Raw genomic sequence first — 24,715 nt, 5'->3', positions numbered from 1 at the left:
CAATAAGGTGAGTAAGTTTCAGTTTTACTTTAGAACTCATTAACATACAGTACCATGGAAGCACTTTTTATTGCATTTACACTAATGAAAAGTTATTCCACTGGTCGTTGTACTTTTATAAGGCCTGTGTATTGTAAAGTGTACCTGAACCCTTTCTTTTGCCAGAGTCAGTGTTTAGATCATAAGGACTACGTACAAGGCTCGTCATAATAATTTTTGAATGGAAACTTGTCAGATTATTGAGGAAATGATGGTTTCTTGTTGTGGTTAATTCTGTCCCTGTGTCATCTTGTTTGTGTAACCCGAATGACAAAAGAAGATAGATGACAGTACACTCCTCTCTCTCTCAGTCTAAGGAGCCATCCAGACATACAGCTAGAGAAGCAGCTGGTCATGGGGACTTGCCCGATCAAAGTATGGTCCAATATGCCAACTCTGAAGAATCCAACTGAACCTGCAATGTCAGGTAAGACTAAACACCAGCTTCTTCCATAGGTCATTTGAATTATTGATTTGTTAACTCAATCTGAAAGAATCCTCCAGCCAGCCTGAATGCTGATTGCAACTTAAAAAACATTCTTCTTTTTTTAGACGATAACAGGCCCATGGTGGTATCCCTCTATGACATCCCCTCCCAAGGTCCCTTGGAATCCAGCATCCATATAGGGGAGAGGCTCACGGTGTTATTAGAGTAAGTGATATACCTGCATGGAGCTGTACATGTAGTGTATGTGGTAATTTGTTTGAAAACACTGATCTCTTTAATTGCAGCGATGGGGATTTTTGGGTGGTGCGATCCACAATGACAGGCAATGAGAGTTATATCCCCAGCAACTACACTGCCAAAGTAATTAACAGGTAAGATAACTACTACTTGCTCTCACTTTTTATTTCTGACTGTCACAGCTGTTTACGATGAGTGGATGTCATGAGAGAGTGGGTATTGGAATTCATCAATAGGAAAGAGAGAGAGGTGGGGACTCCACTTAAGGGTGGGAGATTGTGTGTACACTAAAGGGGAAAGGGGATACCTAGTCAGATGTACAACTGAACGCCTTCAACTGAAATGTGTCTTCCACATTTAACCCAACCCCTCTGAATCAGAGAGGTGCGGGGGGCTGTCTTAATCGACATCCACGTCTTCGGCACCCAGGGAACAGTGGGTTAACTGTTTTGATCAGGGGCAGAACAACAGATTATTACCTTGTCAACTCAGGGATTCGATCCAGCAACCTTCCTGCTACGCCACCATGTCTGTGTCAATAATCAGTTAATCTGACTATTCTCAAATCAAATCAAATCAAATTTTATTTGTCACATACACATGGTTAGCAGATGTTAATGCGAGTGTAGCGAAATGCTTGTGCTTCTAGTTCCGACAATGCAGTAATAACGAACAAGTAATCTAACTAACAATTCCAAAAAAGCTACTGTCTTATACACAGTGTAAGGGGATAAAGAATATGTACATAAGGATATATGAATGAGTGATGGTACAGAGCAGCATAGGCAAGATACAGTAGATGATATCGAGTACAGTATAACATATGAGATGAGTATGTAAGCAAAGTGGCATAGTTAAAGTGGCTAGTGATACATGTATTACATAAGGATGCAGTCGATGATATAGAGTACAGTATATACGTATGCATATGAGATGAATAATGTAGGGTAAGTAACATTATATAAGGTAGCATTGTTTAAAGTGGCTACTGTAGCATCGGGTGGTGTAGGTGTCCTGGAGGGCAGGTAGTTTTCCCCCGGTTATGCGTTGTGCAGACCTCACTACCCTCTGGAGAGCCTTACGGTTGAGGGCGGTGCAGTTGCCATACCAGGCGGTGATACAGCCCGCCAGGATGCTCTCGATTGTGCATCTGTAGAAGTTTGTGAGTGCTTTTGGTGACAAGCCAAATTTCTTCAGCCTCCTGAGGTTGAAGAGGCGCTGCTTCACGCCTTCTTCACGATGCTGTCTGTGTGAGTGGACCAATTCAGTTTGTCTGTGATGTGTATGCCGAGGAACTTAAAACTTGCTACCCTCTCCACTACTTGCTACCCGCTACCTCTCCACTACTGTTCCATCGATGTGGATAGGGGGGTGTTCCCTCTGCTGTTTCCTGAAGTCCACAATCATCTCCTTAGTTTTGTTGACATTGAGTGTGAGGTTATGTTCCTGACACCACACTCCGAGGGCCCTCACCTCCTCCCTGTAGGCCGTCTCGTCGTTGTTGGTAATCAAGCCTACCACTGTTGTGTCGTCCGCAAACTTGATGATTGAGTTGGAGGCGTGCGTGGCCACGCAGTCGTGGGTGAACAGGGAGTACAGGAGAGGGCTCAGAACGCACCCTTGTGGGGCCCCAGTGTTGAGGATCAGCGGGGAGGAGATGTTGTTGCCTACCCTCACCACCTGGGGGCGGCCCGTCAGGAAGTCCAGTACCCAGTTGCACAGGGCGGGGTCGAGACCCAGGGTCTCGAGCTTGATGACGAGCTTGGAGGGTACTATGGTGTTGAATGCCGAGCTGTAGTCGATGAACAGCATTCTCACATAGGTATTCCTCTTGTCCAGATGGGTTAGGGCAGTGTGCAGTGTGGTTGAGATTGCATCGTCTGTGGACCTATTTGGGCGGTAAGCAAATTGGAGTGGGTCTAGGGTGTCAGGTAGGGTGGAGGTGATATGGTCCTTGACTAGACTCTCAAAGCACTTCATGATGACGGATGTGAGTGCTACGGGGCGGTACTCGTTTAGCTCAGTTACCTTAGCTTTCTTGGGAACAGGAACAATGGTGGCCCTCTTGAAGCATGTGGGAACAGCAGACTGGTATAGGGATTGATTGAATATGTCCGTAAACACACCGGCCAGCTGGTCTGCGCATGCTCTGAGGGCGTAGCTGGGGATGCCGTCTGGGCCTGCAGCCTTGCGAGGGTTAACACGTTTAAATGTCTTACTCACCTCGGCTGCAGTGAAGGAGAGACAGCATGTTTTCGTTGCAGGCCGTGTCAGTGGCACTGTATTGTCCTCAAAGCGGGCAAAAAAGTTATTTAGTCAGCCTGGGAGCAAGACATCCTGGTCCGTGACTGGGCTGGATTTCTTCCTGTAGTCCGTGATTGACTGTAGACCCTGCCACATGCCTCTTGTGTCTGAGCCGTTGAATTGAGATTCTACTTTGTCTCTGTACTGGCGCTTAGCTTGTTTGATAGCCTTGCGGAGGGAATAGCTGCACTGTTTGTATTCGGTCATGTTACCAGACACCTTGCCCTGATTAAAAGCAGTGGTTCGCGCTTTCAGTTTCACAAGAATGCTGCCATCAATCCACGGTTTCTGGTTAGGGAATGTTTTAATCGTTGCTATGGGAACGACATCTTCAACGCACGTTCTCTCATCATTAACTTATTTAAATTGAGTAGTTATCTAATGTTGGTAGGTCATATTTCTCTATTTTTATGTTACTCCTTAATCGCTATGATAAATAGTTTTTCTTGAATGTATTTTTAACAGAGCTCAGATTTACTTTGAAGTGCAAAGTGTAGCAATACAGGTGCGTAGCAGGAAGATTGGAATCCTGTGAACCAAGATGTTGTGAGTTCAAATCCCAGATTAGGTCATGTTGAATGCCAATTACTGTATAAATTAACATACAGAATGTAATCATGTACTGAGTGTGACTAATTTCACAGCCTTTTCCTTTGTAAAATGCCAAAACAATAATTTCGAGTTGATGGAACATTTGAGACAAATTGAGCAAACACATCATTTAAAGTTGACAGAATTTTTTCCTACGTTTCCTCATGTTGGAGCTAAATTTGGGAAAACTAAAAATGTTAAATTCAGGTAACACTTTAACTGAAAAGTTGAGTAAACAAAAAAAATACTTAAGAATATTTAGTTGAAATAACTAGATTTTTTTTTTTTACAGTGCAGCAGAACACTTTTTGGTTCCATGTAGAATTGTTTGGGGTTTCATGTAGAAGCCACTGTGGAAAGGGTTCTACATGGAATCGAAAAGTGTACTACCTGGAACCAAAATAGTTATTCCTGGTCCTAGAACCAAAAAGGGTTCTTCAAAGGGTGGGGACAGCCGAGTAACCTTTTTTTCTAACCGCGTAGGTGAACTGTGACTTTCTAGTGTATGTAGGCAGAGTTATTTTGTTCTCTCGCTCTCAATGGCATCATCATCCCCCCCTCAGTGGGGTATGATTGCAGCTGTAGTTTCAGTTGAGTTTCCTAACAGTGCGGAGAAGTGTGAAAATGTAATGTACACACTAAAAACAAATGGTTCTATATTTTGCCAAATAAGGGTTATTTGTCTTGTAACATTAACGGATCCCTTTTTGCCGCGATACAGTAGGGCAAAAAAGTATTTAGTCAGCCACCAATTGTGCAAGTTCTCCCACTTAAAAAGATGAGAGAGGCCTGTAATGTTCATCATAGGTACACTTTAACTATGACAGACAAAATGAGAAAAAAAATCCTGAAAATCACATTGTAGGATTTTTAATGAATTTATTTGCAAATTATGGTGGAAAATAAGTATTTGGTCAATAACAAAAGTTTATCTCAATACTTTGTTATATACCCTTTGTTGGCAATGACAGAGGTCAAATGTTTTCGTGTAAGTCTTCACAAGGTTTTCACACACTGTTGCTGGTATTTTGGCCCATTCCTCCATGCAGATCTCCTCTAGAGCAGTGATGTTTTGGGGCTGTTGCTGGGCAACACGGACTTTCAACTCCCTCCAAAGATTTTCTATGGGGTTGAGATCTGGAGACTGGCTAGGCCACTACAGTACCTTGAAATGCCCGGGCGGTGTGTTGGGGATCATTGTCATGCTGAAAGACCCAGCCACGTTTCATCTTCAATGCCCTTGGTGATGGAAGGAGGTTTTCACTCAAAATCTCACGAAACATGGCCCAATTCATTCTTTCCTTTACACGGATCAATCGTCCTGGTCCCTTTGCAGAAAACAGCCCCAAAGCATGATGTTTCCACCCCCATGCTTCACATTAGGTATGGTGTTCTTTGGATGCAACTCAGCATTCTTTGTCCTCCAAACACGACGAGTTGAGTTTTTACCAAAAAGTTCTATTTTGGTTTCATCTGACCATATGACATTCTCCCATTCTTCTTCTGGATCATCCAAATGCTCTCTAGCAAACTTCAGACGGGCTTGGACATGTACTGGCTTAAGCAGGGGGACACGTCTGGCACTGCAGGATTTGAGTCCCTGGCGGCGTAATGTGTTACTGATGGTAGGCTTTGTTACTTTGGTCCCAGCTCTCTGCAGGTCATTCACTAGGTCCCCCCGTGTGGTTCTGGGATTTTTGCTCACCGTTCTTGTGATCATTTTGACCCCAAGTGGTGAGATCTTGCGTGGAGCCCCAGATCGAGGAAGATTATCAGTGGTCTTGTATGTCTTCCATTTCCTAATAATTGCTCCCAGAGTTGATTTCTTCAAACCAAGCTGCTTACCTATTGCAGATTCAGTCTTCCCAGCCTGGTGCAGGTCTACAATTTTGTTTCTGGTGTCCTTTGACAGCTCTTTTAGTGGAGTTTGGAGTGTGACTGTTTGAGGTTGTGGACAGGTGTCTTTTATACTGATAACAAGTTCAAACAGGTGCCATTAATACAGGTAACGAGTGGAGGACAGAGGAGCCTCTTAAAGAAGAAGTTACAGGTCTGTGAGAGCCAGAAATCGTGCTTAATTGTAGGTGACCAAATACTTATTTTCCACCATAATTTGCAAATAAATTCATTAAAAATCCTACAATGTGATTTTCTGGATTTTCTTTCTCATTTTGTCTGTCATAGTTTAAGTGTACCTATGATGACAATTACAGGCCTCTCTCATGTTTTTAAGTGGGAGAACTTGCACGATTGGTGGCTGACTAAATACTTTTTTGCCCCGCTGTATATCTGTACATAGCATTTTTTAAAGGTTATATAAAGAACCATGCTCATAAGGTTCTAAATTGGACCTGTATGGTGCTATAAATGACCATTTTCTCTGGTTCTATATAGCACCAAAATAAGGTTTCCATTATGGTTACAATCCCTTTTGGGGCTATATAGAACCCTTTCTAATGGTTATTTTTAGAACCTTTATGGAGAATGGTTCTATAAAGAACCTTTCTCAATCTCAAAGTTTCTTTGTAGATCATTTTGAAGAACCATACAGGGTTCAAGTGTAGACATTACTGTGAAATGCTTACTTACAAGCCCTTACCCAACAGTGCAGTTCAAGAGCTAAGAAAAGGTTTACCAAATAAACTAAAGTAAAAAAATTATCAAAAGTAACACAATAAAATAACAATAGCAAGCGGTACCGAGTCAATGTGCAGGGGTACAGGTTAGTCAAGGTAATTTGTACATGGGGGTAGGGTTGAAGTGACTATGCATAGATAATAAACAGCGAGGAGCAGCAGTGTACAAAACAAATGGGGAGGGGGTCAATGTAAATAGCCCGGTGGCCATTTGATGAATTGTATTCTACCGTTCTCAATTCACACTCAAGGCCATATGTAAGTCTTTCACAAGACACCGTCACTGGCCATAGTCATGTATAACGTTTAATGGCATAACACAACAGATTAGATCAAGTGGAATGACAAACACACGGTTGTACAAAGAGAGCTGTGAGCAAACCACTTATTCTAATGAGCTCCCGCCCCTTCATTTTATTTGTCACTAAAAGAGAAAAAAAATACTTTTGTGAATCACAAAGAACCATTGAATGGCTCACAGGGTTCATTATGGTTCCACATAGCACCATCACCCTTCCCAAGAACCCTATTGTCTTAGTGTGTAGGCCTACAACCGTAGGAAATTACTACTGTAGTTTCCTAGTAGTGGGAGTTTCATTGTATATTCTTCTTCTTCTGATAGTCAATATTTTAACTTTCTCATCCCGCTCTAATCAGGTGGCAGTATAATGGCATCAGCAGGTTGAATGCAGAGGAGCTGCTGCTGCTGCCACACAATCACACAGGGGCTTTCCTGATCCGAGAGAGTCAGACAAACACAGGTTAGGTGATGTTCATGGCTTTACGCTCATTTCATTAAATTAATTTTAGTGAATGTTATGTAAAGTTTTTTTTAAATGTTCCCATGAGTTATCAACAAAAAAAAAGTTGATATAAGCACAATAACTATTGTGTGCACTTTTTCTTGACTGTAGCGTGACAAGAGTCCGGTGTTATTTTTACTCACAGAAACCTACTCCCTCTCAGTCCTTGTGAAGATGGACTCATATCTGGCCACAGTGAAACACTACCGCATCTGTCGCCTCCAAAACGGCTGGTTCTACATCTCCCCCAGCCTCACCTTCTACTCCCTGGGCCAATTAGTGGAACACTACTCTGGTGGGTACAAGCCCATCAACAGGCTCAAATGCATTATTATTAAATATGTAGCACAGTTCATACTCTAGTATGCAAATAGGGCGGACTGTATGGTACTACTGTAGCGATCTGTTCACTAGGGTTGCAAGGGGAGGTTATATTACTGGAAACCTTCGAAGTGTAACAGTACACTAACAACATGTTTTTAATCAGATGACATCTAGTGGCCTTTTGGGTACTTCAGATTATCACAGGTGTCTTAATTATCTCTGGCTCTCTGCGGCCTCATCACATGTAATATACAGTATATAAAATAATACATGAAGAGGATTTTTGAAAAAAATATATATATATATTGACAAAGCTGTAAAACATTATCCTAAATATAAACCATCAACAGTGAATGCCATTGGTGTTTAACATGGGGGTTTACACATGAAAAATACACTAACAGTCAAAGTTTGGACACACCTACTCAATCAAGGGTTTTCCTTTATTTTTTACTATTTTCTACATTGTAGAATAATAGTGAAGACATCAAAACTATGAAATAACACATATGGAATCATGCAGTAACCAAACAAGTGTTAAACAAATCAAATATATTTAATATTTAGTAGCCACCCTTTGCCTTGACGACAGCTTGCACACTCTTGTCAATCATAAGGAGTTTTTTGGCTACAGAATGTTTTAAACATTTGGAAACGTGTCTATCCACAGAGTCAGCAGATGGGTTGTGCTGTTTACTGAGGGAGCCTTGCATCATCCAAGGCTCAAACAAAAGTACCCTGACCACCAGACCGTATCCCAAAGCTATCAGGAGGCCCACACTCAACTGGAATGACGTAGACAGGTGGGGCACATTCCTAAATCTTCCATCTATCATATTTTGTGTCCAAAGTGACCTACACACTATTTATTTCACTGTTTTTCAATATGAAATTAAATGTGATGATTTGTCTATGCAATCAATTGCACTGTATACACATTGTAAGATGATGCATTCTGATGGTAGTTCAAAGTAAATCACATGCCATATGCCTCTGTCTTTCTAGTTCAATGATCTTCAATAAGGCCAGAGTGGATTCAGAGAACTCTCTAGTGAGCGAAGGTCTGAGGGAGGCCGTCAGCTCATACCTCTATATGACAGAGGCCAGCTGCCAGAACTGTGGCAAACACTGGGATACATGAGGAAAGGGAGGATTATGAGAGTAAAATAGCCAGACATTATGCTGTCTGGTCTGCTGTTGTGTAGGTGTAATGGTACTAGGCCAGAAATGATGATCTACATAAAAGCATTGTGGAAGTTGATAGAAGTAAGCCTGCCATTTACAACCACAATGAAAAAAATGAAAACTACAAGCACAATCAATGTTTTGATGGTAGAATATGTGTTAGGGTTCAGGTAGCCACAGGGAAGCCATGTTATGTGGCACTTCTCCAGTCTTCTAATGCTGTAGCTGTGCTTGTGCTCAAGAGCACATTTCAGAGCCTGGAACCGAAAGGTATTATCTGTACTGTCTTTGGTATTATGATGTGATGAGCACTTCCTTTCAGCTCTAGGAAGGTTCCATTCTGCTTGTCCACACAGAAATGCCCATGCATTGGTCTATTTCTTTTTTTTTTATCAAAGAAGGAAGATCACTGAACGACAAGAACGTTTTAATTGTACTAAATGTTGAATCGATTGTTAGTTTGATATGCAATCTGTTACTCTGCAATCCATTTGTATATGAATGAAATGCCATGTCTGAACTAACTTGAAACGAACTCTGACTTTTTAGCGCATTTGGCTCGTGGCAGCATGGTTCTGCATGCTCTGGTTGTGAGAATTAGGAATAAATAAATTAAGTTGTATATGACAGTTTTGTTTCTTGTCATTGCCAACCCTTTCATACAAAAAAGAGCATCAAAACAAGACAACAGATGCTGTAGTTATCTGGCCCACACGGAGAAAGCGTCCCATGTCAAAACTATTTTCAAATCCTACCACTAGATGCCGCTACTTTTGAATATGTGTATCAAGACCTAGCGGTCGTCACAAGCTTATATAGCCACAAAGTCATAAACACCGCCCATTTCTACAATTGATCTTCTTAAAATCTAACCGCTAATTGATGCCTAGCCCTAACCTTGAATTAACACAAACAAATTGTAGCCGATTTTGACCTTGTGACTGTGGAATCTGATGAGATCTAGCTAGCTAAATCTTCCTGCTTGGAACAGTTCAGGGATAACAAATAATGGCGACGCTTCTGGGGTTGGAGTCCCCTTGGACTGGAGGAAAACGAAGTGTTCGTAATGGAAATATTATTGCAAAGATCAGACATAGTCAGATCGTTGGCCGGGGTTTCAGCCGAGGGACACAGGTAAGACACAACTCTGTCTTGACAATGAAACGATCTGAAAAGGGGGAGCAAGACTCAATCAAGCCTGGGACCTGCATTTGCAACCCTGCAGAGAGCTAGTAGTACAGTAACTAGCTAGCAACAGTACAGGCACACACAGGATGCCGGGATGAAGTAGTTGTTTGCCTGTCTTGCTGGTTAGGTGGCTAACATTAGCTGGCTGTGTTCCAAAATAATGTGTTAATTTACATGACAAAGTTGGAATATACACCGTGAACTAGTTACACAGTGCCAGCTGAGAACCTCCATGTAGCCTGCACTAGCTAGCTAACTCTTTTGTTGATCCAGGATGCCCGTTTTAGCTAACTATTAGCTAGCTTAACGTCTTTGGTTTGTTTGTTCGCATTTATACATGCAATTGGCATCTCTAGCTAGCTATATTACTCAATGTTATATTAGCTGGCTAACGTCAACATGGGTTTCCTCAACTGAAATTGTGCACTACTAGCTAATGCCCTTAGTTTGGTTAGCAAGTTTGGTTATGGGTTTCATCAGCAGATTGGGAGTAAACCATTACATTGTATTGAGACAGGCTGTTTCTTCCATCTATCTAACTAGGGCTAATAATGTGGGTTTATACTGGATGAACAGCACGGGTGATTACGTGACGATGCCAGCCACACCCATTTGTGGACTGTGACTGGGCACGTCAGCACTTACAGTTGACTGGGACAGCTCTAACAGGGCAGAAATTTGACGAATTGACTTGTTGGAAAGGTGGCATCCTATGATGGTGTCACGTTGAAAGTCACTGAGCTCTTCAGTAAGGCCATTCTACTGCCAACGTTTATGGAGATTGCATGGCTGTGTGCCCGATTTTAGTAACTGGTGTGGCTGAAATTGCCAAAATAGCAAACATTTGAAGGGGTGTCCACATACGTTTGTGTATATATAGTGTACATATTCTTCTTATCTAGGTGGGTGAGTGCAATTGAGATTGCGTCGTCTATGGATCTGTTGGGTCAGTATGCAAATTGTAGCAGGTATAGGGTGTGATGGACTTGATATCTGCCGTAACCAGCCTTTCAAAGCACTTCATGATTGCAGATGTGAGTGCTACAGGGTGGTAGTCATTGTTGCATGAAGCCTTAGAGTTCTTGGGTCAGTTTAAGATTACAGATTGGACAGGGAGAGGTTGAAAATGCCGGCCAGCTGTTCTGCGCATGCTCTGAGAACACACCCTAGAATACCGTCCGGCCCTACTGCCTTGCGAGTGTTGACTTGAGTGATGACTAAGGTCGGCCTCGGAGAGCGAGATCACCCAGTCCTCAGTGGGGGGCCCTCACGCACGGTGTTATTGTCGACACGTACATGAAATGCATTGAGTTAATCTGGTAGAGGCATTTTTGGGCAGATCACAGCTGGGTCTTCATTTGTAATCCCTGCCACATGCTGTGGGCATTGGAGCATGTGTAATATGATTCCACCTTATTCCTATATTGTCCTTTTGCTCGTTTGATGAATCTGCTGATGTCGTAGCATGACATCTTGTTCCTGTCCTCAGCCCTAGCATCTGGGTTGTCTGTGATAGAACTGTGCGGTAGCCCTGTCCTTTCTCTTAGTGCCAACCTCTGTGTTAATCCAGGGTTTTTGATTGGGGAAGCAGCAAACCTTTACTTTGGGGGCAACGTCGCTCTGATGCATTGCCTAATGAAGCCAGTGACGGAGGTGGTTAGCTCGTTGACTTGATTGACTGAGTCTCTGCACATTCCAATCAGCGCTAGCAAAGCAGTCCTGAAGCATAATTTCTGATTCTGATGACCATTTCTCATGGTTACTTCCTGTTTGACCTTCAGCTTGTATACAGGAAGCAGGAGTACAGAGTCATGATCTGATTTGCTGAATTCTGTGGTGGTGATTTTTAAATCTCCTTGAATTGTATATTTGACATGAAAAGCACTTAGCTCTAGAATTCTCCTTTCAGACACCCAGCCCATCGAATTCCATTGTGGTGAAAAGTGACCTATTCAACTCACTGCCAACTTGCCCAAAGGCCTATGTGTTGCTCCACTGATTCCAATCAAAAGTCTGAAATGGAAGTTTGAGCCTCATTCATAATAATTGAGCTATGAGAACTGAAAGTTATGTATTGTGTTCCATTTGTGATGGATTTCAGTTGGGCATGAAATAACTTCAGACTTAACCGGTGCCAAGAGACAGCATCTGCAACTGGAATTAGGAGAGGATGTGTTTATTTGGCACCAACATCGAAGACCTAGACTTATTTAATCTGATTTGAGGTTGTGTGGGTGTGCAGAGGGTAGGGTAAAATGATCAACTGTCAGTCTTCTTTTGACACCGTAACATACTGGATACATTTTCTAAGCTGTCCATGTATATTTCCTGTATTGACCATTAATTCATTGTTCCAGCTCCCAGAGGCTCTTCTCCGGGAGAGGGATAGGCAGGCCAAATGGCACAGTGTCCCCGAGCTTCTGCAGGAGCTCCATGAAAGCAGCCATCCCAACAGTAACCTCAAACAGTGTACTAAAGGTACCCACATAGTATTACACACCACTACATCAGTAAAGCTCCTAGGCTTTAACCTTGCTGATTTTGGGCCATTTACTCTAAGATTAAGACTAGGCCTAATTATCAGTTCTTCATAACAGGAACTATCATCCCTACTTTCCATGGAGGCTATGTCTTTTGTCACAGAAGACAGGAAGAGTGCTCAGGAATCAACCTTTCCCATCACATACACCTTTGACCTCTTTGGTGGAGTCGATGTAAGTTAACATATGGTTTATTATGCGCTTGTTACTCCTATGTTCTGTGTTGTGGTGGAAACATATCAGTTACCTGTTTGTATGTCTTGAATCAACCATGTTACCTCATCTTGCAGTGTCTTTGTGTATCAGTGCCTTCTGAGATATTATCAGGTGGGATATGAAGTTTGTTCATTGCTGCTTCTTTTTCCTCCAATGAAAGCTGATTGTAGAGATCTCGATGAGGTCTACACTCACTATGCAAAATAAGAAACCTAAAAGTAAGTAGAAAAAGTCAGGTGTGATATGTTTAGGTCTGATATAACTTCAAAGGCTGCGCTTTTCACATAGGGGAACATTGATATTCATGAGTGTGTAAAAAAAGGTATACCCAAATGCACTTCAGCCCAGCTTAAATGGGGGATCAGGTCTCAACTGAGGGACTTGAAAATCCCCAAAACATTCCTTACCCCAGGATACTTCAACTGGTGACTATCCGGGAGAATAAAGTACATTCATTATGTTTTGTCCCTGCAGTGAATGATGCCTTGGTCAATGACTGCCTTAGTGTTCTTTACAACTGCTGCATATGTGTAAGTACACTTGCCGCAGAACATCACTTCGTTAAAAAAAGGAATAATGTCTGCCTTTTTAATATAAACATTAATTAATCATTAAATCTCTCCCCTAATTTTCTCAGATGGAAGGGGTAACAAAGAGCCTTGCAGCCAGAGACTACTTTGTCCTGTTTCTCTTTACCTTGATGATGAATAAGAAGACTTTTCTACAGACTGCCGCTTTAATCGAGGATATTCTCGGAGTCAAGAAGGTCAGAGGAACTTCACATCAAAATATTTTACAATATTGCTCACCTCGAGAGAGTTTGTGGGTTTGCGCTGGGTGGGGATTTTATATCCATGGTCATCTTATGCCAATGGTGACCCATATGTTGGTCCTCTTTCTGCCACAGGCGATGATCCAGTTGGAAGGGATTGCTAACCTGTCTGGTCTGGTCCAGAGCTTTAACCAGCAGCAGCTGGCTAACTTCTGCCGCATCCTCTCTGTCACAGTCTCAGAACCCGACGTGGGGAATGATGACAAACACACCCTGCTGGCCAAGAATGCCGAGCAGAAACAAGCCTCTAGCCTCTCATGTGCAGAGGTCAACCAAGGTAGGACAGGGATACAGAAGCACAGTGGAGAAATTACCTTTTTCTTTAGATCAATTACCCTATCATTGGGTCTTGTTGAAGGATTTGTTTAATTAATCTGTTGATTTGTAGTACTTATTTGATTTGATGCCCTTAATCTGTCCAAAAGTTTTCTCAGCCCTTAACCTGAAACTATAGTAGAGTACATGATCTTTGAATGAGCCCACTCTGCTGCCTCCTTGTTCCCAGTGACCCTCCTAAACATCCTATGGCTTCATCGAGCGCCTGTGTAAGCTGGCCACCAGAAAGGTGTCTGAGGCCACGGGGGCGTCTAACTTCCTGCAGGAGGTGGAGGACTGGTATATGTGGCTTGACAACGCCTTGGTGCTGGACGCCGTCATGCAGATGGCCACGGAGGAGGCTGAGCACACCAGCATAGGTCAGCAGCCTCTCCCCTGCTCTGTACCACTGCCTTAAACGTCAGTTATCATTGAAACGGTCTAACCATTCTCTTTATGAAATGCTTTTTTATAGTACTATACAGAGAGTGGAGTGTGGCGCGTGTAGCTTGTTGTTGGCCAATCATAAGTAATCAAAGCGGCAATAGGCTACAGTCATAGAGGCGCCGTGTGTGGCAAAAGTTAGGAGATATCTAGTCAAGATAGGCTACATCAAACCAAGAGCCAACAGGTAGGCTGCTACTTAATATTCTAAATGGAGTTGTTGTGATTTTTAACTGTCAGATCAGAAAGCGCATGCACTGCATCCTCAATTAGCCTTTAGCTAGCTTAACTAGCTTCTCCCAGTTTGATGCAGTCAAGACCGGTACTACATAATCATATTGGATGATAAATAACCTAGCTATGGCAACTATCTACTATAGCGCGAATCAGCTTGGTTGCTGGTTGCTGTCTCTCCCTCCCTGCTTCCCATGGTACGCCCCCCACTCTGTTCGGAACGGTTCTGGATCCGACGAGGTCTATATGGAACAGGTCTAGTTGTCCTCTGGTCTGTTTGGAATGGGTCTCTATATTAAAACAATATATTTATGCATAATCGGGTCTCAGTGGGAAATCCCCGGATCCATTTCGTGAAGACCTTTCTGCCACCTACCCTTGTACCTCTGTCGATCTATGAACGTCTCATTACATCTTTTTCATCCCATTATGCCTCCTCCACAGAGTCGTCAGACGAGAGTTCGTTGGCCACCAGTACTCTCAGTCACCGCTTGCCCCAGTCCATGAAGATTGTCCATGAGTTCATGTACAAGGTGGAGGTGCTGTATGTGCTCTGTGTGCTGCTTATGGGTAGTCGTAGGAACCAGGTGAGGGGCTAGGGGCCAAAACAGATAACTCACCCAATGCAGGGCTCTCGTAGGAGTAGCCACTCCTGTCTGTTTGCATTTATTTGACCATTATGTTTCTTCTTCAGGTACACAAGATGCTAGCAGAGTTCCGTCTGATCCCAGGTCTCAACAACTTGTTTGACAAGCTAATCTGGAGGAAGTACACCTTATCCAATCATGTGGTGCATGGCCAGAATGAGAACTGTGATTGCAGTCCTGTAAGCAGTGCACTCCTCTCAAACTCCGCTATCACTGTACATTTTTGGGGGATCCTTGCTCTGGGTTAATATTACCATTGCAGTGTTATAAACATTGTAATGTTAATCACTCTGATTCTGTCCTTCCCTTAGGAAATATCCTTCAAGATCCAGTTTCTGAGGCTTCTCCAGAGCTTCAGCGACCACCATGAGTGAGTAACTTTCAAACAGTCTGACTGAAAGTTCCCTGCTAGCTTCACTTGAATTTAACACACAACATTTCATTTATTTCAGGAAAAAGTACCTGCTTCTAAACAGTCAGGAGCTGAACGAGCTGAGTGCCATCTCTCTGAAGGCCAACATTCCAGAGGTGGAGGCGTTAGTCAATACAGACAGGTATGCATCATCTGGTTCTATCATCTATTCCCATCATTAACTCCACCTTCAATACTTCACACTACAGTGCAAAAGAGGCATTATGTTCTCTGAACTCAAATGAAATACTATATTGTGTGTCACACAAATGCCCTCTCCCTGTCTCATTGTGCTCCTGCAGGAGTCTAGTGTGTGATGGGGAGAAAGGTCTCCTCACTCGTCTCCCCACTGTCATGAAGAAGGAGCCTCTAGACTCCTCCTTCAGGTTCTGGCAGGCCAGGGCAGTGGAGAGTTTCCTCCGTGGAGCCACCACTTATGCAGACCAGATGTTTCTGCTGAAGAGGGGGCTTCTAGAAAACATGCTGTTCTGCATCATATACAGTGGCTTTAAGTCCAAAGATGTCCTGCAGAGCTACTTCGACCTCCTGGGGGAACTCATGAAGTTCAACATATACGTCAGCACAGATAACAAGGTGAAGGTGAAACACTTAGTAAATAGCAACCCCCCCACAATGTGAGAGGACCCTGTCAGTCCTCATTGTCCCCAGAGTTGTGTGTGTTCTATAATGCTGGGTGTCCCATCCCTCTGTTTGGCTCGGCTGCAGTTCCAGACCTTCATGAGCCAGATCAACAGTTCCCTGATAGACTCCAACATGCTGGTGCACTGCATCATTCTCTCCCTGGACCGCTTCGAGACCCAGACAGAGGACAGAAAAGGTAAACACCCTTTGATTTGGTTTTTGATTTTGATTTGATTTGACAGAAAAGGTAAACACCCACTCATTCCCATAGCAAGTGAATAGACCAATGAGAGCAGGTCAGATGTATGATCTCAAGCTGCCAATGTTTGAATAGATTCAAGCCTTGACTGCATTATAAAGGTGTTGTTTATGATGTAATTGTTGCTGACTGGTCCTGCAGTGGTGGAGGTGCTGGCTGAATGCTGTCTGCTGTCCTACTTGGCCAAGGTGGAGAACAGACTGTCTTTCCTCTTCAGGCTGGTCAACATCATCAACGTGCAGACTCTCACACAGGTCTTTCCTCTTCAGGCTGGTCAACATCATCAACGTGCAGACTCTCACACAGGTCTTTCCTCCCTCTTTCTCTCTAACACCAAAAAACACACACACACACACACACACACACACACACACACACATCAGCCCACGAGAAAGAAGAATAACGTTTCCCAGTATGTTTGCTAGGATTGGACAACCTTGAGCCCTTGATCATGACTCTGTTACATTACACATTAGGACGAAGGCGTCTTCTGTACGGGGGAGTTTTGTTAAAAACCCTGTAGCTCAATCTGAATATTAACACGTCACGGTACAGTTTTGGAAGTTTAAAGACCTTATCTTTCATATCAGTGAGATTATTATTATTTTGAACAAAAGGTTAAATTGATACACCTTGTTAGGGTTAGTGTTCCCACACGGCCATATCTCCATGTTACATCGCTTGTTTACGGAAAACAGACAAGACGCGACCACCTATGCTCATTAGCTACAGTTGAAGTCGAAGTTTACATACACTTAGATTGTCATTAAAACTCGTTTTTCAACCACTCCACACATTTCTTGTAATTAACAAACTATAGTTTTGGCAAGTCGGTTAGGACATCTACTTTGTGCATGACATCAAGTAAGTTTTCCAACAAGATTATTTCACTTATAATTCACTGTATCACAATTCCAGTGGGTCAGAAGTTTACATACACTAAGTTGAGTGTGCCTTTAAACAGCTTGGAAAATTCAAGAAAATGATGTCATGGCTTTAGAAGCTTCTGATAAGCTAATTGACATCATTTGAGTCAATTGGAGTTGTACCTGTGGATGTATTTCAAGGCCTACCTTCAAACTTCGTACCTCTTTGCTTGACAACATGGGAAAATCAAAAGAAATCGGCCAAGACTTCAGAATTTAGACCTCCACAAGTCTGGTTCATCCTTGGGAGCAATTTCCAAATGCATGAAGGTACCACGTTCATCTGTACAGACGATAGTACGCAAGTATAAACACCATGGGACCACGCAGCCGTCATACCGCTTAGGAAGGAGACACGTTCTGTCTCCTATAGATGAGCGTACTTTGGTGCGAAAAGTGCTAATCAATCCCAGAACAACAGCAAAGGACCTTGTGAAGATGCTGGAGGAAACGGTTACTAAAGTGTCTATATCCACAGTAAAACAAGTCCTATATCGACATAACCTGTTAGGCTGCTCAGCAAGGAAGAAGTCACTGCTCCAAAACCGCCATAAAAAAGCCAGACTACGGTTTGCAACTGCACATGGGGACAAATATCATACTTTTTGGAGAAATGTCCTCTAGTCTGAAGAAACAAAAATAGAATTGTTTGGCCATAATAATCGTCGTTATGTTCAGAGAAAAAAGGGGGAGGCTTGCAAGCCGAAGAACACCAACCGTGAAGCATGGGGGTGGCAGCATCATGTTGTGGGGGTGCTTTGCTGCAGGAGGGACTGGTGCACTTCACAAAATAGATGGCATCATGAGGAGGTAAAATTATGTGGATATATTGAAGCAACATCTCAAGACATCAGTCAGGAAGTTAAAGCTTGGTCGCAAATGGGTCTTCCAAATGGACAATGACCCCAAGCATACTTCCAAAGTTGTGGCAAAATGGCTTAAGGAGAACAAAGTCAAGGTATTGGAGTGGCCATCACAAAGCCCTGACCTCAATCCTATAGAAAATTTGTGGACAGAACTGAAAAATGCGTGTGCGAGCAAGGAGGCCTACAAACCTGACTCAGTTACACCAGCTCTGTCAAGAGGAATGGGCCAAAATTCTACCAACTTAATGTGGGAAGCTTTAAAGGCACTGCTACCAAATACTATTTGAGTGTACACTTCTGACCCACTGGGAATGTGATGAAAGAGATAAAAGCTGAAATAAATCATTCTCTCTACTATTATTCTGACATTTCACATTCTTAAAATAAAGTGTTGATCCTAACTGACCTAAGACAGGGAATTTTTACTAGTATTACATTTCAGGAATTGTGAAAAACGGTTTGAATGTATTTGGCTAAGGTGTATGTGAACTTCCGACTTCAACTGTATCTAGCATACACTTACACACAGGTGTTTCGGCTCAACTCAGGAAGTGTAGCGGAAGTGTAGTTTGGTCAGATGGAGGCACTCGTGGCTGTATGGTTCTGTAACTGCTACAGTGTAGTTTAGTAGGATGGAGGCTCCGTAGCTGTATGGATCTGTATTTGAAGTATTCTTTCTCTCTGACGAAAGACAAGGACCATATGTTTCAAAAAGCCATATTGTAAGCAATGATTATTGACGTTTTTAAAAGTTCAAACACAGTGTCGGGGTTGTAGTTCACATGAGGTAGTCGTGGGCAAAGCTAATAGCAGAAAACTGTAGGGAGAAGGCAGACTGCCGCCTAGAGTTTTCGAGAGCAAGACCACCTTGTACCGCTCTTTTAAGATTAATGTAGCCCCAGTTTCTGAGGGTTTGAGGCTGTTGTTCTCCCACATGTGGTGCTCACCTGTCCCCCTCTGCCCTGCCCAGGAGAATGTGAGCTGTCTGAACACCAGCCTAGTGGTCCTGATGCTGGCCAGGAGGAGGGGCAAGCTGCCCTTCTATCTCAAAGCCCTGAGAGAGAAGGAGCATACAGAGAAGTACCCTGGCTGCCTGCTCAACAACTTCCACAACCTGCTGCGCTTCTGGCAGCGTCACTACCTCAACAGGGACAAGGACAGCACTTGTCTGGAGAACGTGAGTATACTCTTCTTGGCCTGATCCGTCCCAAACAGGGAAAACCCGTAAAACTCACTTTCAGAATATCTTTCCTACAAATGTTATTAGCCCACCTGATCAAGCCTGCTTTCTCTGCTATACTATCTATTTGCAGCCTGTAGACTGGCTGGCCTGTCATTAACTAGCCCCATACATTTATACTATGTTTTCATTAGGCAGTCCACCACCTTTTTGTTTATTAAAAACAAATACGTTTTCAAATGAGAAACCATTTCTGGTGTTGTGCAAACAATGTTCAACTTGACATCTTTTAATGCTCCGAAGTAGCCCTTTCCTGTCACACACCGTCATCCCGAAAATGGCAGATGTTTTCATTGCTCCGTGCCAAAATTGGAATGCAGTGGCTGTACAGTAACATAGTATACATGACATCAGGGCTCAGGCTCTTCGCTTCTGAGTGCTGTATGGGTTTTGACTGACAGCCATTATACATTTGAGCACCGTGCACGACAAGATGCCCCTATTCCTTCCGCTAATTAGGCTACTTTTGTACATTTGTTGTTGTCTGAATGAGGGAAATGCTGTAAATCGAATGGAGTTGATTTGTTCTGAAAGATGAGATGTTGAGGATTATAATAAACACCGCTTTGATGTCAAAGTCATACAAGCAAACCACACCCATATGTCAAAACCACACCCATATGTCAAAACCACAGCCATATGTCAAAACATGTCATTTACAGTATCAATGTTTATGGTCGCTACATTTGATCCACAGTTATAAGGATGACATGGCTTCATGCCCTGGGTTGTACTGAACAGAATGAACATATTTTCATCGTATTGTTAAGAAAATTAGCCTCCGAACACACAGTTGAATACACTCATGACTCCATTCTATGCGCACCAAAATTACAATTGGTTTGTCTGAAGTGTCTTTTGAAATCCTAACACTGTAAGAGCGTATTTTATAACTTTACTATCCATGTTGGCAATAGAAAAAGCTTTCAAATGAATGGAAAATTTTTAGATTGCACAAACAACAATAATTGTGTGACGGTGGGGACACAGGAGCTGTTGTTCCAAACAGAAATGAATAAGTATGCTTGCTTCAGTTCCTCAATTGCAAAGCTCGGAGAGCTCAAAAAAAGCACCAAAAAGTTGAAGGCTCTTTCCTTGATAAAAGTGCATTGAAATTGCTTAGGAACTATGCCCAGTTTGGAGAGGTGTGTGGCCACTTGGAGACACCAGTTAGACCTCTCACTCAAACCCTTGTCATTGGTTTTTCTTATCTTGCACCTACTCCAAAATGTCAATGAATTCTCATATGTTACATTCAGTATCTATAGTATTTTCAGATCTCGTTATTGACAAATGCTGAGAAAAGTACAGTAAATGTAAAATGCACATAAAACCAACAGTTGCTACCATGGTCATGCATATGCTTTTTATAGTTATTTTGTTAGAAACATTTAAATTTGGCTCTAGCCATATAGGACCATTTCCACGAGTGTAAGGGGTTAGAGGAGCATGTAACAGCATTGAAAGGTGATAAATGTGGGGAAGTGAGTTGATCTGATCTGTCTTTGCCCGGAGACTGGGGGTCTTCTTAATAGGCGTTCTAGATGTTTGCGGGCAGAGAAGTTTCACGTCAGGATTTTAAATATTTTTTTTACCATGAATGTATATCCCCTTCTCCTTGGGGAAATTGTCTTTCACCAGTCTAACCCTTGGTTTTGTTCTCTCCCTCAGAGCTCCTGCATCCCCTTCAGCTACTGGAATGAGACGGTGTCAGTGCTGCTGCGCTCAGACAGGACTTCTCTGTGTGCCATAGCCAGCTACATAGATGAGCCCTTCATGGACCTGAATATGGACCTGCTAGAGTGTTAACCCGAGGAGAGTTTGGGCTGGGCTTGTCGGGGGTTGCTGGGGTATGGACACATCATGGTTGATGACCCCGCCAAAGAGCATAGCCAGATCAAGGGTCATCCAGTGACCTGGAAGTGCTATGTGACTGCGGCAGGACACCAACTCGCTGCTATGCTTTCTGTAACTTGGCCAGGGGGCCATTACTGAAGATGAGAGGGATGATTCTACAATGCTGGACATCTTCGCTCTATGCTCCTGTTCTCTTAGTAGGAGAAGAAGAGAAGACTGCACCTGTCCCAGACCCCACAGTAAAGAAATACATTTATTGGACCTTGAAATACTCCTTTGTTGGTGGTTTGCTTTAGGTGAAATCAAATTAAGCCTTTTTATATATGGAAAAATATATTTGTACGATGCAACAAAATAGATATATACAGTACCAGTCAGAAGTTTGGACACACCTACTCATTCAAGGGTTTTTCTTTATTTGTACTATTTTCTACATTGTAGAATAATAGTGAAGACATCAAAACTATGAAATAACACATATGGAATCATGTAGTAACCAAAAAAAGTGTTAATTAAACAAATACAAATATATTTTAGATTCTTCAAAGTAGCCACCCTTTGCCTTGACAGCTTTGCACAATCTTGGTATTCAACCAGCTTCACCTGGAATGCTTTTCCAACAGTATTGAAGGAGTTCCTACATGCTGAGCACTTGTTGGCTGCTTTTCCTTCACTCTACAGTCCAACTCATCCCAAACCATCAAAGGTGGTTTGAGGTTGGGTGATTGTGAAGGCCAGGTCATCTGATGCAGCACTCCATCACTCTCTTTCTTGGTCAAATAGCCCTTACACAGCCTGGAGGTGTGTTGGGTCATTGTTCTGTTGAAAAACAAATGATAGTCCCACTAAGCCCAAACCTGATGTGATGGCATATTGCTACAGAATGCTGTGGTAGCCATGCTGGTTAAGTGTGCCTTGAATTCTAAATAAATCACTGACCGTGTCACCAGCAAAGCACCATCACACCACCTCCTCCATGCTTCATGGTGGGAACCACACATGCAGAGATCATCCGTTCACCTACTCTGCGTCACAAAGACAAATGGAACCAAAAATGTGTACAGATTTCGAACGTTCTAAGGTCAATGTCAGCATTTGTTAATTGAAATGCATTCCAGGTGACTCCATGAAGCTGGTTGAGAGAATTCCAAGAATGTGCAAAGCTGTCATCAAGGCAAAGGGTGGCTACTTTGCAGAATCTCACATATAAAGTATCTTGATATAACTCTTTTTGGGGAGGGGGTACTACATGATTCCATGTGTGTTTTTCATAGTTTCTTTCTTTACTTTCTTCACTATTATTCTACAATGTAGAAAATAGTAAAAATAAAAACCCTTGGACACACCTACTCATACACACAGTACAAGTCAATAGTTTGAATGTGTGTATAGTGTTGGTTTCATGAGCCGAAATAAAAGATCCCAGCAATTTTCCATATGCACAAAAAGCTTATTTCTCCAATTTTGTGCACAAATTTGTTTACATCCCTGTTAGTGAGCATTTCTCCTTTGCCAAGATAATCCATCCACCTAACAGATGTGGCATATCAAGAAGCTGATTTAAACAGCATGATCATTTCACAGGTGCACCTTGTGCTGGACAATAAAAGGCCACTTAAATGTGTTTTGTCACAGAACACAATGCCACAGAGGTTGCATCAGTCTTGTCCAGTGGTCTTTGAATTAACAGCATCTTCACTGATCTGTATCGATGTTGGTCTGTCTCTTTTAGGATAAATCTAGTTGACCAGTGCTTGTGGCTTTACTCAGCCCGTCCAGGTAGCTTGTGGATCTGTTGATGGTTCATAGTATGTGGGGCCATGTGGTGGGTGAGATGGGGCTTTGGACGGAAGTACCACTCCCAAGATGCCACCAACCCATTCATGACTTCACCTTTTTGTTTTTCAGACACTATTTTTGTTTGTGTCTTGTTTTAGTTCTAAATAAATTGTAGATAAAAAATGCACTCTTGGAATTGTGTGCATTCTTTACTGTATTTTAACACTTATTTTGATCAAATACATTTTAATTTTGTATCATACTTTGTATCCATCAAGTGAAGGGTGGTTTTATAGAATAATAAACTATGCAGGTTCTCGTGTTCAAACCCACTCTCTCTGTCCCAGACACTTCTCACAACAGTTCCATTTTACATTTTAGTCATTTATCAGACGCTCTTATCCAGAGGGACTTATAGGAACAATTAGTGTTAAGTGCCTTGCTCAAGGACACATCTACAGATTTTTCACCTGGTTGGCTCGAATCAGCGACCGTTTGGATACTGGCCCAACGATATTAACCGCTATGCAACCTGCCGCCCTAAGGTTTCTTAAATCCTCTTAGCATGAATGGCCTTCAACCAAACAGCCACTCTGTGCTGCATCACTTGATTGTTGCTCCCCCAGTGGACCACTTAACTCTTGACTTCTCTTCTCTCACCACGGGCCTAGACAGACAATCTTCATTCGTCTTTGTGTGATGATTCTGTGCTTGATTTCACCTCTGATTGGCTATAGGGGGAATGGGTGTGGTCATGTTGCTATGGCTAGAATGTGCTGACGTTGTCGTGGAAATGGATTCTGAGCTGAGTAAGCATTTTGCTTCTCTCCAACAAAAGAATGTCGCACTGCTTTGCTTTATCTTGGCCAGGTCGCAGTTGTAAATGAGAACTTGTTCTCAACTAGCTTACCTGGTTAAATAAAGGTGAAATAGTTTTTATTTTAAATGAGAATCCAAGAAAATTACTAATGATTGAGCTATGGCATTTTTCAACCCAGCACCATATGGATTGAACCACTTTGTCACTCAGTGTGTGTCGAAGTGGAACTAATCCTGTTCAAATGTTTTTCTTAAACCTTTTCGTATGTTCACTTGAATGAATGTATATAAGCAATCCATTCATAATGTGGTTTTGCAGATTTGCTTCACGCTAAGAAAGCAGGCTTCATACTCTACATCCAATACATGTTGAGAAACAGTTGGTCTTTTTTGATATTTTGATTAAATAGCTAATTGGTGCTTAATTATTTGAATTTGATTCTACTACCCTTCTTACATTAGGTACATTTTATGTAAATCTTTGTTTTTTTGCCATATTTTGCATGTTAGTTTCCTTTGATTGTGGTATAACAGTGACTGGGTTAAAAAGCATGATTGTGTGTGTACCTAGAGAAATTTGTTCAGCAAACCTTTATCATTTAGACTTCAACATGTTTCTGAAACATGATCAAATAATTTTTGTATGTGGAGCTTTTGCTTTGACATTGGATATGGGGGTGGTGATCATATGAACACTTGTTTGTAATTCATCAATATCACACTGGAGCCATCTGTACCTAGGAAGTGTTAGGTGTGCATTGGACTTACCTTATACATACGACTCTCAATCCTGACGCAAAGTCCACCATCTTCCCCCTAAGATTCCATTTTCCACTCTTTTTGTTCATCTAATGTTGAACTTCATTTATTTAAGTCTTGTTTGTGAATTTAATATAAGGATAAGCATAATAAATTCTCAACTTTCTCTCGAA

At 42.3% G+C, this 24,715-nt stretch overlaps 1 protein-coding gene and 1 pseudogene across 1 annotated transcript; both read left to right on the top strand.

Moving 5' to 3' along the window:
• The first annotated feature begins 357 nt into the window (after positions 1-357).
• Positions 358-9,196, top strand: LOC109908470 (src-like-adapter 2). Its single transcript, XM_031834995.1, has 7 exons — positions 358-466; positions 592-691; positions 772-858; positions 6,913-7,016; positions 7,204-7,353; positions 8,053-8,185; positions 8,388-9,196. Exons 1-7 carry the CDS (start codon positions 394-396, stop codon positions 8,521-8,523), a joined length of 783 nt encoding a protein of 260 aa, XP_031690855.1. The 5' UTR covers positions 358-393; the 3' UTR covers positions 8,524-9,196.
• A 175-nt stretch (positions 9,197-9,371) lies between these two features.
• LOC109897684 (short transient receptor potential channel 4-associated protein-like) lies at positions 9,372-24,715 on the top strand (annotated as a pseudogene).

The sequence above is a fragment of the Oncorhynchus kisutch genome, linkage group LG1, assembly GCF_002021735.2.
Source record: "Oncorhynchus kisutch isolate 150728-3 linkage group LG1, Okis_V2, whole genome shotgun sequence".
Classification (NCBI taxonomy): Eukaryota; Metazoa; Chordata; class Actinopteri; order Salmoniformes; family Salmonidae; genus Oncorhynchus; species Oncorhynchus kisutch.
This window is presented reverse-complemented; position numbering and strand designations above follow the sequence as displayed.